General features: G+C 47.7%; 1 protein-coding gene across 1 annotated transcript in view; it reads right to left on the bottom strand.

Moving 5' to 3' along the window:
* Positions 1-846: 846 nt before the first annotated feature.
* MACO1 (macoilin 1) overlaps positions 847-16,359 on the bottom strand; it is a 16,074-nt gene continuing 561 nt past the window's right edge. The window contains exons 2-11 of the mRNA XM_042833961.1: positions 13,496-13,637; positions 12,681-12,807; positions 10,837-10,960; positions 9,417-9,595; positions 8,087-8,582; positions 5,808-5,966; positions 5,435-5,617; positions 4,249-4,369; positions 2,902-3,076; positions 847-2,048 (exon numbers count right to left, since the gene is read on the bottom strand). Of these exons, the coding sequence (XP_042689895.1) occupies positions 1,846-2,048; positions 2,902-3,076; positions 4,249-4,369; positions 5,435-5,617; positions 5,808-5,966; positions 8,087-8,582; positions 9,417-9,595; positions 10,837-10,960; positions 12,681-12,807; positions 13,496-13,637 (1,909 nt within the window). The 3' untranslated portion in view covers positions 847-1,845. The remainder of the gene's footprint in view (positions 2,049-2,901; positions 3,077-4,248; positions 4,370-5,434; positions 5,618-5,807; positions 5,967-8,086; positions 8,583-9,416; positions 9,596-10,836; positions 10,961-12,680; positions 12,808-13,495; positions 13,638-16,359) is intronic.

The following is a 16,359-nucleotide window of genomic DNA, read 5'->3' as shown; positions in this document are numbered from 1 at the left end:
CATTTCGTGTCCACAGAATGGCCAGGATTGGAAGGAACCTCAAGGATGATGAATCTCCAACCCCCTGCCACATACAGGGCCACCAACCTCCACATTTCACAGCTGCCCAGGCTGCCCAGGGCCCCATCCAACCTGGCCTTGAACACCTCCAGGGATGGACGGGGCATCACAGCCTCTCTGGGCAGCTGTTCCAGCACCTCACCATTCTCATAGCACAGAACTTCCCCCTGACATCCAACCTCAGTCTTCCCTCCCTCAACTTCAAACCATTTCCCCTTGTCCTGCTGTTATCCCCCCCTTTCAAAGAGTTCTGTGCAACAATGGGAAACCTCCAGCAGTGGTGAGGATTACAAAGGATGAGCCAAAAATGCAGCTGACAGCAATGTGCACACCTGGCTGAAGTTCCAAGTTTATCCCAGAATAAAATATCTGTGCTGGAAATGATGAAACTTTAATACTTTTACTGCCTTGTGTGTCCTGCTTCGTTGTGTTTGTTTGTTTTTTAAATGAGCTGCACCAATTAGCAGGAAGCCTTAACAAAAAGCCTTTCAGAAGCCCTTTGTCTTTCCGACTCGATGTTTGCAAACCCACAGCGTTGAGTTTATTCTGCTCCTCCCCATTGTTTTGTTTCCCATCCTTTCAACCCCCACCCTCAAAATCATCTGCAGCCCTGTGGATGTCAGCAGTGCCAACGTTTCTTCTACCAACCTACAGCACACATTTTAACTCAAACCTTTCTGCAATTTCAAAAACTCCTTCAAAACCTCCTTGGCACAACGGCTGAAAAAAATATTCAGCTCCGTTTAAGTTTGCACACATGAGGTGATAGAAAAAAAGTAATAATAATAAAAAACCAGAACTGCAGCTTTTATTAGCCAGCTTTACAGTCTCTTGTATACAGTACATTGCACAGCTCTGCCTTCACAACGCTTCCTGGGTTAATATTGTGCCTTTTGTGATGCTGTATCATCAAGGCAAGTTACAGAACACTGCTGAGTTTTATCGAAATAAACAGAAGATGTAACCTTGGTTTATGATGAACATCCAAATTACCATGTACAATTTGCAGCAGACTCTGTAATGAGCTTGATATAAAGCTAGATGACAGCGAAGGGGGGAAAAATAGTTTAAACTATCAAGTTTCCTCTTGAAATGTCTTTTCCCAAGGCACTGTGAACAAGACTGTCAGCAGTTCTCAATGACCAGAGACACCAACGGGAGCATAAATATTTCACACAACAACCACGGTCGCATCCTCACCCATTTCCTCCTGCTTTCCCTTAAGCAACACCCCTGAATTTGGTTTGGTCCTTGGACGGGGGAATTAATTTCTCTTCCTCAACGCCTCCTATTTGTATTTAACACATCTATCAATCAAAGCTTTGTTGGATTATTTAACCCTTTCACTGTCAAAACAAAAGGTTTTTCCTCACTATTTCTCAATGAATCTGATTGGCAAATTCAACTCGATTGTTGAAAAATAAAAACAACGGGAGAAGAAAGGGTTCAAAATCAAGCAAAGCCCTGTATTTTCAAGAGGAAACCATGCACAAGTACATAAGAAGGCAAAATTGGCTACTTGAAAACCAAGAATCGTTTTTAATGCATTGGCCAAGGAAAATAAATTGCAAAGTTCTGTGAGGTTTTCTAAAAATTTACAAGAAAAACTGATGGGCAGTTCTAGTCGATCCAGATGGGTTTTTTGTTTGTTTGTTTTTTTTCTCCTGTTTTTAATGACAACAAATAACAGTCTCACACGATACAATTTCATCTTGGACTGCAAGAGACACTCCTGTGTGAAGCCTTCGGCACGGCGACGTCGCCGGGCAAAACCAGAGTTGGCATTCATTTCTTCATGGGCTGATAAACAGAGGCATTGGGATCGAGTCCAGAAGGGCTGGTCTCCACAAATTTGGAAGAGTAATGTGGGGAAACGGGGCTGAGCGTGCTGGTGGCTGCGGTGTAGGTGATGCTGGGCATTACTGCCATCACTTCGGCAATCTTCTGTTTGAGCTCCTTGATTTCCTGATCTTTCTGAATGATTTGCCCTGAAATGGCAAAGAGCGTCGCTGAGAAACAGCTGCACCTTCTCACCTTCCAGCGCTCCTGTGATGAGCAGCTGAAGCCAAACGCCACGAAGGGATTTGGCTTTTTGATCTGCTAACAGCAAAAGCAAAAGCCTTGGTGCAGCTGCCCCTCTGTGTCAGATGCTTACAGCACCACCTCACACCATCACATCTTCTATTCCGTTTTGCACTGTTTGGATCCACAGCTGCACGGTGCCAAAATGTGACTTGTATTCTGCACTGTCCCATTTGTCACAGCCACCCCACGGGGGGTCACTGAACGTTATTCTCCTGATTTCCAAAGCTGTCCACACCATTTCTCTACACCCCCCTGCCTTCCACACCACCCCCACACTCACAGACCCACGATTTATGTAACTGCGTAAAGAGCACAGAAAAAAAAAGATTCTCATTCTAAGAAAGCCTTCCTGCAAACGAACTCCTTCGAGGAAATTCCACAGCTACTAAACCAAGAGTTTACTTCCTTTTGCTCCAGGGCTCCCAGCTAACAGACAGCCCCGCAGGTTAAACGCTGGCTCCAAGCTCCCCCTGGTGGCACTGCAACACGGACACCTCTCTGCTTACCGACAGGGGGACCTTTGGGTTTCCCCCCCCCCCCATTTCGGTCTATTTGCTTCAGATCGAGGCCCGGGGCCAACAGACAGCGCTGCTATCTTATCTTCTAGCTCTTTCAAAGAAGATCTCCAGCTTTGAGGAAACCATTTATAAAAACGGAGGAAATCCCAGGATGGCTTGGACTGGGGGGGGACCCCAGGATTCCCCGTCTCCAACCCTCCCTGATTTTGATTTTGAACCCTCCCCACCACTCTGTTACCTTGGGCGATCTCAAGCTGCCGTTTCGCGTCTCCTAACGCCGAGAAAAGATCCAGCTTGATCCGCGTCTCTGCGCTCAGGCTGTTCTCTAAGTGCTGCGTTTTATCCTGCATGGCTGAAAGTGCTGACATCAACACCTCCGTATCCTTCTCGTTTTCCTTGTACTTCCTCAGTTCCTGTAGGAGCAATGAGGACAAACATTCCTGCAGGTTTCACGGATGAGCTGGACTGAGCAATCTTTCCCTTTCTTACAAGCACGCTACTGGGCCTGGTATTAATACAGTCAAATTAAAATGATGGTTAATTGAGGACGCTGTAGTATCACCTGCAGTAATTACACATGACCATCACACAAGTGATTAAAGCCATACTGTACAAAGAGCAGCTACAGTGCAGGAGCAAGTCCACAGAATCACAGAATGAACAGGGTTGGAAGGGACCTCAGGGATCACGGAGCTCCAACCCCCTGCTACACACAGGGCCACCAACCTCCCCATTTCACAGCAGCCCAGGCTGCCCAGGGCCCCATCCAACCCGGCCTTGAACACCTCCAGGGATGGACGGGGCATCACAGCCTCTCTGGGCAGCTGTTCCAGCACCTCACCACTCTCCCTGTAAAGAACTTCAGTCCCATTTCCCCTGCTCCTCAGCTCCTTGCTGTCTGTGAGACCTTTCACTCATCCCTCCCAGCTGAGAGCTGTACAGAGCTCTTCTGCAAGCACAAAGAGCTAAGCTGTGGAATATGAAAGCAGCTAGAATGGGGACAAAGCCCTTACCAGGACATTTGAAGCTATACTAAATAAAGACTGACTGCATTGTAAGCTATTTCAGTTGTCTGATGAGAGGGACTTCATCTTTGTGTGCTTTTCACATTTAACCAAACTGATGCAAACCCAGAAATGTAGAAAAGTGAAAAGGAGGGAGCAAGTATTGCATGGAAGTCAGTCACCTTGTGGTTGGGAATGGCTATTTCTAGATGGCTGGGTTTTTTTTGTTGTTGTTGAATTCCTTACTTGCCAACATGTAAAACAACACAGACTGCCAACAAGGCCTCACACAGGACATAAGGTGTAGTGGAGGCTATGTTTTCCTCAGTCTATCCTGACCATTGGTGTGGAGAAAAGAAAATCAACCCAAATCATTTAAACATTGGAGTGGCGTGGAGCTGAGACCTGTAACCTTTCTCATCCCCATCTTCTTACAAACTCTGATGCAAGACATGCAAGAAACACATCTGAAGAGACCGATTCTTGGAGGTGTTCATTGCCTCTTGCGTAGATCCAGCACTCTCAGACCCTTGAGACTGCTTGCTGTGATGCTGCTCTAAGCCCTGGCACTTTCTTGTTACCTGAACTTTCATTTCTAGTTCTCGTATCTGATCTTCTTTCAGCTTGATGTCAATGCTCAGCTTCTTGCACTCTGTCTCCAGCTCTCGGATGCGATTCCGTAAAGTTTCGGTACATTCTCCTCTGCAGAAAAAGAATTGAAAGAGAAGACAGTGAATAAAAGCAGGAGGCTGTGAGCCCGGGATTGCTTATTACATGACAAGTACTACCAGTATTGATGGATAAGAAAGGAAAGGTAACTTTGCTCTTTTCAGTAGGAGATTTTCCCTATGGCAACAATGAAAAACTCCACAGAGTTCCCCAATTTTACACCTTGAGGACTGGGAAGTTGCCTGGAACGTTTATGAAGGATGGAGAACAGAAAAGCTGAAATAAATCTTTTCAGACACTTGGATCACTGCCATCACTGTCACTTGCATCACATTTTCATGTTAAAAACCATTCCATCTTACACCTGCATGAATACTGAAATATCACTGTGCTGAGCACTGGCAGTCAGTGGCTACAGCAGCATATTTCTGAGGAGCAACATAAAGGCCATTTTGGCCAAGGTCACTGCATGAAACCTTGATGCACAGCCCCCATGTGAAAGGGGAGATTCTGTTTTGAGAGGACTGACCCACACAGAGCACAACAGCTCTCTGCCAGCACAGCCACCGTACAGCTGATAACTCACAGAATGGCCAGGGTTGGAAGGGACCTCAAGGATCACGGAGCTCCAACCCCCTGCCACATGCAGGGCCACCAACCTCCCCATTTCACACCAGCCCAGGCTGCCCAGGGCCCCATCCAACCTGGCCTTGAACACCTCCAGGGATGGACGGGGCATCACAGCCTCTCTGGGCAGCTGTTCCAGCACCTCACCACTCTCATAGCAAAGAACTTCCCCCTGACATCCAACCTCAATCTTCCCTCCCTCAACTTCAAGCCATTTTCCCTTGTCCTGCTGTTATCTCCCCTTTCCAAGAGTTGATTCCCCTCCTGTTTTAGGCTCCCTTTAGGTACTGCAGGCTGCAATGAGGTCACCCTGCAGCCTTCTTTTCTCCAGGCTGAACAAGCCCAGCTCCCTCAGCCTGTCTTCATAGGGGAGCTGCTGCAGCCCCCTGATCATCTTTGTAAACTCAGAGTGCATTCATCATCTGAGACATTTTCTGGAGCTGATATTCCTTCTGGGGCAGAACCACACACCTTGTAGCAGCAGCAAATGCAACAGCACGTGCAGCGGTCGCTTCTTCCAACTTCTTTCTCTTCTTTTCTTCCATTAATTGTTTTTCTACAAAGGCTCTTGCCTCTTGCTCTGCCTTTAGTTTCTTCTCCAGCTGGCTGATCATTTGCTTGTCTTTTTGTTTCATTTGTACAGCATTGTGCAATCTGGAAGAAAACAGGTATGGGGTTTAGCACAGGTTTTCACTTTCTACAAATAAATTGCTGTCACAAGTCCCTGGTGAGTCTTGCTTTCTTGCAAGCACCTCATACTTTGTAAAGTCTTAACACAGCATTTCCCCCTCCAGCAAACTCCAGCCATCAGCATCCATCTCACACAGCTGTACAGAGCACCTACTTGTTCTGGAGCAGCTCGTTTTCCTGCCGGAGCTGCCCGATCTCAGACCGAATTCCCCGTTCTGTGTTGGTCAAAGAACTGATCTGGCTACGCAGCTCCTGCTCGATCTGCCTGCTTGCTTGCAGGTCAGCCTTTAACTTTTTAATGTCTTGTTCCAACCTAGGACAGACAATTTTAAAAGAGGGTGTTCAGTTTAAAAGACTGCGCTTCCCCGTTACCCAAGGGTCCCAGTGCATCAGACGATCAGTTCAGACATGATGCCTCTCCTTGCTGTATCATCTGTTAGGTAACTCTGCACACACAGCTCTACGTACAGCTGTGCAAACCCTTCACAACCCCCACGGGAATTCTGTTCCCTTCCACCACTGCAGCACTGTGCAACCCCTGATGGAATCACCTCCTTCCCTCCATGCAGAAATGAAACTGATAAGGCTGAGAAACCCCCAGGGCTGCCAGGTGGCCACAAGAGCACATTTTCGCTTTTCTCACCTAATTCAGGCTGTGTCAGTGATGCTCTGCACTCCTGAGTTCTCACTAAACACAGTTGGGTTTTGTCCTCCAAGCACAAAACGTACCTGTGTTATGTTATCCATAGTTCAGGACTTGGTGAAGTTAGTTTCAATTCCTCCTGACCTGAGAGAATCTGCCATACACTTAATTGCAGCCTTAGCAAGTCATGCAAGCTTATTTGTTAATATATTTTCACCTCAAATTGGTTAAATAGAAACACCAGTTTGTAATGAGAGGCCCCCAGCTCAGCTTTGCGTTCCCCACATGTTTGAAATAAATCTCTTAAGATAAAATAATGAATAAAAAGTACATTGTATATGTATGCATAGGTAGAAGAAAAATCATAGTGGGCCAACAGTGGTGGCACTAAGCAAATGAATGCTTCATGCTGAGGACAACAAGTTACTTCAACACCTTGAGCTCCATCGTGACAATCCGACAGCAGGAAAATGTCCTCCCTGTACGAGTTAGGAAGCCAATAATCCATCACAGGGTAAGGACCAAATGTTTCCTGCCTGGTTTCTCTCATTAAGACAATCAGATCTGCCAAAATTAGTGGTAATTCATTAAAAAAAGATCATTTCCCATTTAAAAAAATAAAGAAGCACACTTCTTGCATCCTCTGGCGTGAGCCACGTGCTCATCTTCAGCCCCCAAATGTTCTGCTGTAAAAAAGCAAGTCCGAGCTCTTCTGTGCATACAGAGCCAATGCCAATTTCTTTGTTTCTCATTACCAGACACAGATATGCTTCTTTTTTTCTTAAGCACTGCTGCCTATCATTACTGCTCTCAGTAACAAAGCAGACGACTGAGCAGTCCCCTCCAAGATGGCTCGTCTCCCTTACTGCCTTGGGAAGGCAAAGACGCTCAGGCTGCTGCTTCCAGCTGCCCATCACCCCCTGATGAACGCTGTGTCCCTTTGCTTACACTGCTCCATAATCACCTGGCTACAAAAACTGAAGTTCTACACGACCCAGAGTGCTTCGCTAAGAGAGCTGTTCTTTGTTTTGCCCTCGTTGCCCCCGCTGCCAACGTGAGCACGCAGCACTTCAGTTCTTCTATGGGTGCTGTGCCACTGCTAGCAGCTCCTCAGGGCGAACTTCACACGAGTGGACATCGAGATGAGACCTCTCCCATCTTTGCTGTCCTGGTCAAGTGCTGTGGCCTGCATTTAAACTGGTTGGTGAGCAGTGATGCAGCTCACAAGCACAGCAAGTTCGAGTGATCGCTTCAAGGATCGTAGGGCAGCTGATAATTGCATCTGTATTTGTGAATTGAAAGCAAAAGCCAAACGTTTCAGAGGGAAAAAGAGACCCCACCACCAGATGAGAAACCAAAACCTGCCCAAGTACCACCGAGCCCCTCTGAATTCCCTGGAGATGGAAAAATCACCTGGGAATGCTTGCCAAGAATCCCCTGAGCTCTGTAATGAGCATTCTCCACATTTTCCTCACGCCTTTCCTCCAATGACGGCCATCCAGAGCCTCACAACACCCTGTGAGGTCGGTGGGCACCACATCCTGAGGGACACTGGAAGCTGTTTGCTGAACACGATGTGGCCACGGGAGGCAAAAGTCGGGAAGAGACCCCAGCAGGCTGCCTGCTGCCTGCCTCACCCCACTGCCAGCCAGCTCTGTCCTCCCTACGAGATCACAGCTTACATCTCCCTCCGAAGACCAACTAAGAAACGAAAACCCAACCAAACCCCAACCACCCCCCAAAGCCTGGCGCCACGAGAGCCTCTCACACTGCGTTCCAACGAAACTCACCTCACCAACGCATCTGGTTTGCTGAGCTGGTTATTGGGAATACAGTTCTCCATTAAGTCCTTATGTGCACTGGGGCTCTTGCTCGGACACTTCTGCTTCTTCTCGTTCTTCGTGGCTGCTGAGGGGATGCTCCCGTTGGTCGCACTGTGACTGCGTGGGGAGGAGTTCACAACCCCACTGACGTTTTTGTAATTTTTGGATGAGGCAGTGCATGAGTCCTCCTTCAAGAGGTTTTCTGTACTTCCCACGAGATCGTTGTTCAATCTTTTACTATTGATATGGTTTTCCATGTATTCAATTTCTTGTATTTTAGAGTCTACGGGTTGCAAAATGTTGTTATTTATTCCGAGATTGTGTTTCTTAGCATCCTTGTCCTTTTCTTTCCCTTTTTCTCTATATTCTAGCTCTGGCAACGTTGCGGATAATTTTTTATTGGCTGGAATGCCTCCATTGTGCTGCAAAAGTATCGAGGAATCCATCTCAGATAATCCTTTGGCTGCAATACCAAAATAAAGAAAAAAAATAAATTAGTTTTGTTAAAAATCAATCAATATTATGACACGGAGAAGAACGGTGGTGTCTACAACCATCTCTTCTGCTGAAGGCAATCATTAAGAGTCTGCTTAGCAAAAACGAAACAAACCCAAACCCAAGAAGAAAAAAAATGGGTGGCCAGCAGGGAGGGGGAGGTGATTGTGCCCCTCTGCTTGGATCTTGAGAGGCCCCATCTGCAGCACTGCAGTCAGAGCTGGGTCCCCCAATGTGAGAAAGACATGGAGCTCTTGGAGGAGCCACTGAGATGATCAGAGGCTGGAGCACCTCTATGAGGAAAGGCTGGAGGAGCTGGGCTTGTTTAGCTCAGAGAAACAAAGGCTCTGGGGAGACTCCATTGTAGCCTTCCAGTACTTGAAGGGAACATATAAACAGGAGGGAGAACGGCTGTTTGTGAGGGTGGATGGTGATGGGAGAAGGGGGAATGGTTTTAAACTGAGACAAGGGAGGTTTAGGTTGGATATGAGGAGGAGGTTTTTCACCCAGAGGGTGGTGAGGCACTGGCACAGGTTGCCCAAGGAGGCTGTGGATCCCCATCCCTGCAGGCATTCAAGGCCAGGCTGGATGTGGCTCTGGGCAGCCTGGGCTGCTGGTTGGTGACCTGCACACAGCAGGGGGTTGGAGCTGGATGAGCACTGTGCTCCTTTGCAACCCAGCCATTCTAGGGTCAGACCAAACCAAACCAAAGGTTTCTTTCAGCCTCCTCTGGGATCACAAGGGATGAAAGCAGCAGGACCTTGAGGCGCTGGTGGCACACAGAGCAGGAGGAGCAGCTCACCTTCCTCTGCCTCCCTCTCCTGCCGCTGCAGCATCTGCTGCTCCGGGGGCAGCGCTTGCTGCAGGAGCTGCATGTAGAACTCGTTCTCCTTCTGCACCTCTTTTTGTTTTCTTAAACGCATTTTGTAGCTGACGTAGCTTTTAAAGCCAAAGCCCAAACTGACGACAGGGTAACCAATGCTATGGGGGGGGAAAAAAAGAGCAACTTTATTATTCCAAATGTAAATGAATGAAGTGCAAAGCTGCGAGCACATCTGAATTACAATTTTTCACACAGTGATCCACAGAACTTTTGTGCTGCACTATGATAAGAACGGAGAGAGTTTGTTACCAAGCTACAGCTCGTTACAGACTAATTGCAACATAAATGACTACAACGATGCAATTGCATGGTGCATGGCAGTGCCAGCTGCTGGACAAGCACAGGGTGCAACCGTGCATCTCTCCAGGAGGTAGCAGCCAACTGCAATCTAGTTTTGGTCCTGAGGGGCCATGCAAACACCTGCATATAAAAATACATATAAAAAAAACACCTGCATATAAAAATACATTGTCTTTGGCAAGCATGGTAACAAAGCACCACAAATCTGCATTTTGAACACAGAAGGTGTTCCTACACTGGGGAAAACTCCCATCTAAATGACTGCATGAACCATGGAAGTCTTCCCACTCTTTGCTCAGTAACAGCACTGTGCAATCTGCATTTCTAAGTACGCTTCCAGAATGCAAGAACCATTTGCATATGCATCTGCCAGTGCTCCTTTTGTGATGCTGAGCAAAGCCAGCTGTAGCTCCAGTTTGAAAACCCTGATGACAAGCTGAGATGTCTGCATCTAATTCAGCAATAGAAAGACTTTTCTTCACAGCTCCTGAACTGTTTCTGTAACCTGAGCAGAATTCAGTTCGTGTTTAAGGGGTTTATTTGCACCGCGTGGACAACAGAAATGAAAATGACAGATGCCAAATGAATGAGGGCTGTCCCATGGAGAAATGGACCAAATGCTCTGGGAACCAAAGAGGACACACATTATCCCAGCAAAGCCTTGTGATACACTACAAACTTGTGGTAGAGAAGTGCACCTCTGGACGAGAAGCATTCTTCATTAGAGAAAATCGTCTTAATGGAATGCATGAATCATGAGTGCAAATCTTTCTGTGACACTTTTGCCTTCCACTCGTTACGAAGGTACAGGATTTGTAAATGGATGACAAGAACTCCCACAAATATCACAAATACCTCCAGGACGACCACACTTGGTCAGGGTGTAACACAATGTTATGGATGGAATGCTTAAGGACAGCTGTGAGAGGGAGAATCAAACGGCCAAACCCTGAAGCAACATCCAAAGCCCCGGGTATCGACCCCTCTGGTTTAATAATAAGTGCTTAATAAGAAATGTTAATGAGCAAAGGGGACTTACCAGTGTGCTGCGAAGGGACGACAAAGGTCCACGTGGAAGTTCTTTAAATCTTTAAATCTAATTGCTGCTTCGATATAAACAAAAAGTATCCACAGTGATACTGTTGGTAGACACACACCCCTCTCTATGGAGGGGAGAGAGGGAAGGAGAGACAGGGGAAAAGAGAGAGAGAAACACCTCAGTACCATACGACAAGCAGCAGACATTCGAAAGCCATTTTTAAAGGTTTCCAAAAGACAGCGGGCAATTTTCAGACATTTATAAATGGAACTGCAAGAGCTTGGGAGTTTTTTTGCTTGATAAAAGTATCTGGGATGTCTTTAAGGTGGTTCTGAACGCCTGCCTCCTCATCTTGTTTGATTGCTGTTACAAGGCACCGGCGGAAACCAGCAGAGGTGGAGCAAACTGCACAGCGCGGCACAGCGCCGTATTTAGACCAGGAATGCGAGTGGAAGGAGCTGCAGAAGATGAGCTCATGTTACAGCTGCCAACCTCGCAGCCAGAACTGCTTCCCCACCCCGAGTTCGGGATCTGCCAGGCCCAGCACTGAGCAGATGGGCCCCAGGAGCCGCTGCGGCGGAGGAACGGAGGGCACAGCACGGATCCTTCCCTGCAGCAGCCAAGCAAAGCTCAGCTCAGCTCGGCTCTCAACCCTCTTGCTCAATGGAAGCTGCTGGCTGCGTTGCTGCTGCTGTAGAATCCCACAACTCAATGGCAGCTCCGTGCCCCAAACCTCATCAGGTTTTTGGCTACGCGCCGACGTCGACGTCTTGTGTGCTTATTTGGAAGCAGGTCTCCAGTTTGGAGCTGTGGGTGCTATTTTGAGGCCCTGATGTGATTTGCTTTGCTCTGTTTACTATGCTCTCTACTTTTGGTCTCTCTTGAACTGTTTCCTTCCACGCAAATTGGAAAGCTATGGTAAAATCCCTCTGCTACAAGGGATGTTCTGGGAGGTAATGCACTACCTAAAAAGATCAGCACTTTCTCAAAAAAAAAAAAAAAAAAAAAAAGAAAAAGCAAATTCCCATCAACTTAAATAAGCATGAAAGAAAGATTAATTCCTAAGGCTGCAGGGAAGCAGAGCTAAACAGCTGAAGTTCAAGCTGAGTCCATCAGATGCTGCCTTTGCTCTGAGAACAGCTTGAGAGAACGCTTCGACATCTTAACACAACCCTAAAAATAAACCCAGGTTTGGGGTTTTTTTTTAACCTATTTTATATTGGGCAGCAACTGGTTCAGAGTCTTTTCCATGAACTCCCACGCTGTCATTATTCCCCATGACTAACTTGTCAGGGAGATGACTGCTTTCACCAGCAAGCTGAGAAGCAATCCGTGCTATCCTGCAAGCTCCCATCATCTCACTGCAGGACTAACACAGAAACATTACCAGAGTCCCAAACACCAATGTCCTGAGGGACCAAAAGCTGCCTTTAAGCAAAGCAAGGTGTCTTCCTGAATTAAATATATGGGGGTATATGGTGATATCCCAATTAAACAGCACGTTAGTTGAGCAGTGGGAAGGGTATCGTATTGTTTCAGAGCTCTTGCATTTGCTCAGTACCTGTTGAGCTGTGCAGGAGTGTTCTGAAGTCAGGAACTCCTGCTCACAGACCTTCAGTTCCAGCAGTTAATCATTAAGTGAAGATTAACCACAAGATGTACAAAGAGAGATGATATCGGGCGCACACAAGGATACCAAGGGCAACAGAAAGAACATTTCTTACCAGTGTAAAAAGTGCCTTAAAGCAAATCTGACAAATAGAAGAGGGGTTCTGCATGTGATCAAGAATTACTTAAGATACGTATTCAAATCAGTGTGTTTTAGTTAAAGAACAACGACCTACCTGTGTGCCAGACATACTGTACCCACACGTACGTGCTGGCAGCAAAGAACAGCCATTGTATTGGTATGAAGAGCAGACATATTATATTTGATGTGAATGCTACGCACACAAAAAATACTGAAAAAGCCTAAAAAGAAAGGAGGGAAAGAAGAGTGTTTCAGATTATTCAGCAAACGTCACCAGTGAGTCCAGCATAGAAATGTGAGTGTGACTTGTAACCAGGGCAAAGAAAATGCTGCACTGTTTGGGCTGGGAGAGATCACTAAGATCACCCAGCCCAAGCAAACAGAGCAGGCTGATGGCAGGACAGATCTGTTCATGAGCCATTGTACAGCCTGAGGATTTCTGTGCCCCAGCCACCCCTCCTGCAAGTCCCCAAGCTGCACCGTTTACGCCTTGTTTTGTTTGAAGATGGCTGACACACAGTGCTGATGCAGTGCCATCATTAAGATTGGACTACAAATAAAAACCAGCAGCGTCACTGAACTCTCCCCAGGTGGTAAATGTTTAAACAGGCGAGGGCTTAAAGGAAGCTCTAATGGAGGGGGATCTAAACAAAACCCCTTATCTCAGGAATTCCAACGCTATCTGCCTGCAGGGAACAATTTACAGCCATGTGTTCCGCTTCCATTTGCCACAGATTAAAGAGGCAACGTGAGAAGGAAGAGACTTGAGCACAAGTCACCTCGCCACCTGGCAGCTCCTTTTGTGGAAGTGAGCATCAGGGCCACGAAATAAGCTGTGGAGCGTGGAAATTACCCTGCTGCCTCACAGGACTTCCCCACAGGGGGCCAGCAGCTCCATGCTGTACTCACCAAGCCCTGGTATCTGAAGGAATCGTAAACGCTCCTGATGAAGAGCCAGAAGGGCCACAGATACTCAAACCTGAACTCCAGGACAAAGTCTGCTAGCAGTACCAGTGCCCACACCACCAGGAACTTCAGGTACAGGAAAGTACTGCAAAGGAAAAAGAAAAGCGATCTCAGTCAGCGTTTCCAATACAAAGACTGTTTAAAAAAAAGCAAAAAAAAAAAAGCAAACGATGGTACAAACTTAAGAACTTCTTGCTTTTAATTAATTAAAAGGTCAGGAATAAAAACTGTCGGTAACTGCAATACAGGAGAGAAGATTTCATACAAAATAATTAGACCACGGGTCGCCCTCCATTAAAATCAAGCCTTGTCTGACACAGCTGACTTACGTTCAGCTGCATTTATTGTTCCAGCAGCAATGAAGGCGTGCTGCTCTGCCCAGATGCTCGGCCTCAAGCTCCCCTTTGCTCTGCAATGGATTTGTACAAAGCAAAGCCTGGCAAACAGAGACGCTGCCACAGCTGCTGTGCTCCTCTCCTGCTCTGCTCTCCCCCATCCTCGGGGCTGAGATGTTTCTGCCTCCCCCTCCTCACACCGCAGATGTTCTCTCATTGTCTGCTGAGCACGGAACCCCATGGCCAAGACCTAAAGGTGCATCTGAAGCCTTTAACTGCAGCCACTGGGAAGGGTGTTTCGATGCCGAGCTGCCAAAGGGGTGCATTTAAACATATCTACATTCAAATTCATACATAGGGAAAAAAAAACACAACAACAACAACAAAGCAAAACACAAAAAGGGAGCATTTGCAGCGCGCTGCAGCTGGCGGGGACCCTCGGGAGGAAGGCACACAGATCCCGACCACAGAGGCACGCTGACACCCCCCAGATGAGATTATGAGAATAAAACCAAGGCCCAAAGGCGGCAGCAGCCCCTCTCCCTCCCCCCGCTTCGTATCAGCCCTTCCCGGCGCTGCTTCTCCCTCTGGTGCCTCTATTGTCCCTCTGTGCCACGCGCTGATGCGCAGCCCAGAGCACAGCGTTGCTCTGTGACCCCACACCTGCAGTTCTGACACCCGCTGATGCCTAAAATCTGGGCAATCAGTTTTCTGACCCACGTGCAAAATGCTGGAGGAGGAGGATTCCTTTTTGGGGAGCAGCTTTACACCGAAAGAGGGGAACTGAGGTCAGATGTGAGCAGGAGCTCCTTTACTCAGAGGTCACACAGCAACAAAATGGAATGGAGCTGTGGTGGGAAGGGCCCTCCTCTGCTGTGCCACCAGCGGGACTCGATGGAGAGCACACAACAGAGTCAGCAGCAGAAGAGTGGGGTGTGAAATACGTCAAGGATGAGGAGCGGGAGCCCAGCAGCAACAAGTCAACTTCAATTGCTTCGACAACAACAAGCTGCCATGAACACCTCAACAAACAGCCCAAGTCCTAAGGATGTGCAGCGCCAAAGACAGAAGATGCTAACTGCAAAACAATGGCAACAGAGAGCTGAAAAGGCATAAAGCAAAGTTCTGAATGTAAACTGTGGTGCCCCACTCACCAAGCCTTGGGTGGCTTTGGAGACCTGCACTGTTATGAGGATCACAAGGCTTTTTGCACAGGTAACACCTGCAGGGAGCTCAATTCATTGTGCTTTGCATGTAATATCAGCTTGGGATTCTGCAGGACAGGAAACGATGGCACCCAAAATGCAAAAAGCAGCTTCAGGGATGGGGAGGGCAGGTGCTGCATGTTTGCTGGGGAAGGTTGGCTGCATGAAGGGCAGCTGCTCCCAAACTCTTCAGCACTGCAACTCGCAGCCGCGTTCACCCCTCTGTGAGCGCACTGAAGGGTTGGCACAAGGGTGGGAAGATTGGTCTTCAATTAAAAAGCAAACACAAATCCTGCAAAGATTCAAGTGTGCTCATCAAGCTGTTTGCTCAGCCTAGCTGCTCTGTTTGTATCACTGCGGTGCTGCCTCCTGATAACTGTATTTACTGGGTTTGTGTAAGCTGATGGCAGCAATTAAGATAAGTTGAGTAAATAGCTACAGTAACCAGAGTAATTTTAATGATTTGGAATTCTATTGTTATAGAGACGCTGCCTGTATGTAAATCATGGGCAGAAAGTGAGGAAAAAAAAGCAAAACAGAAGAAAAAAAAAGAATAAACAAGGAATAAAGAAATCCAGGAGGGAAATGCCCCCAGCCCCATTTCCAGCCTGCAGACCAGCTCCTCTTCCTGCGGAACAACACCTCAAAGCCACCCCGTACTTCTGCTCATCAAAGCCCCACATGTAACAAAGGCTGAAAATCCCATTTCTGATACAAAACATTCCAGGAGAAGCTCCTGCAAGAGCCTGGCATCTCCAACAGCTCTCCACACAGCAGCTCTGCATGCTGCCCCACACCTTTCCCAGCTCTCCCTTTTCTCTCCCCCTCCCCACCCTGTGCCATGGGCAGCACGCGATTCCCACTGCTGACACTCAAACTGTTCCACTAAGACAAATCACCCCGCATAACAACTTCCAAGCAATCGCCGTAACGATCCGAGCGCTGCTTTCTCAACGCCAAAAACAAGATGCTCCCTTCTCCCGAGCAGGAATCCACGAGGGGCAGAGCAGCACATCCCAACACCTGTCACAGCCACAGCCGCCCATCCTCCTGCACAGCAAACACCTGCAGCGCGCAAGGTTTCCACTCAGAGCACAGCCAAACCTCTGCCGGGCTGGAAGCAGAAACGGGACAACTTCCACAAGTCAGTTTGTATAGACGTTAGACCTCTGGCAAGGTTGGAGAAGGGCCATGCAGAGCACGCAGCCCAACCACTGCCCTGTGACCGCTCTGACCGCGTCCCTCAGTTCCAAACCCGCTCCTTTCC

This window comes from Centrocercus urophasianus, unplaced genomic scaffold, assembly GCF_019232065.1.
Source record: "Centrocercus urophasianus isolate 14NV4802_14NV808 unplaced genomic scaffold, USGS_Curo_1.0 seq_43, whole genome shotgun sequence".
Taxonomy (NCBI): domain Eukaryota; kingdom Metazoa; phylum Chordata; class Aves; order Galliformes; family Phasianidae; genus Centrocercus; species Centrocercus urophasianus.
This window is presented reverse-complemented; position numbering and strand designations above follow the sequence as displayed.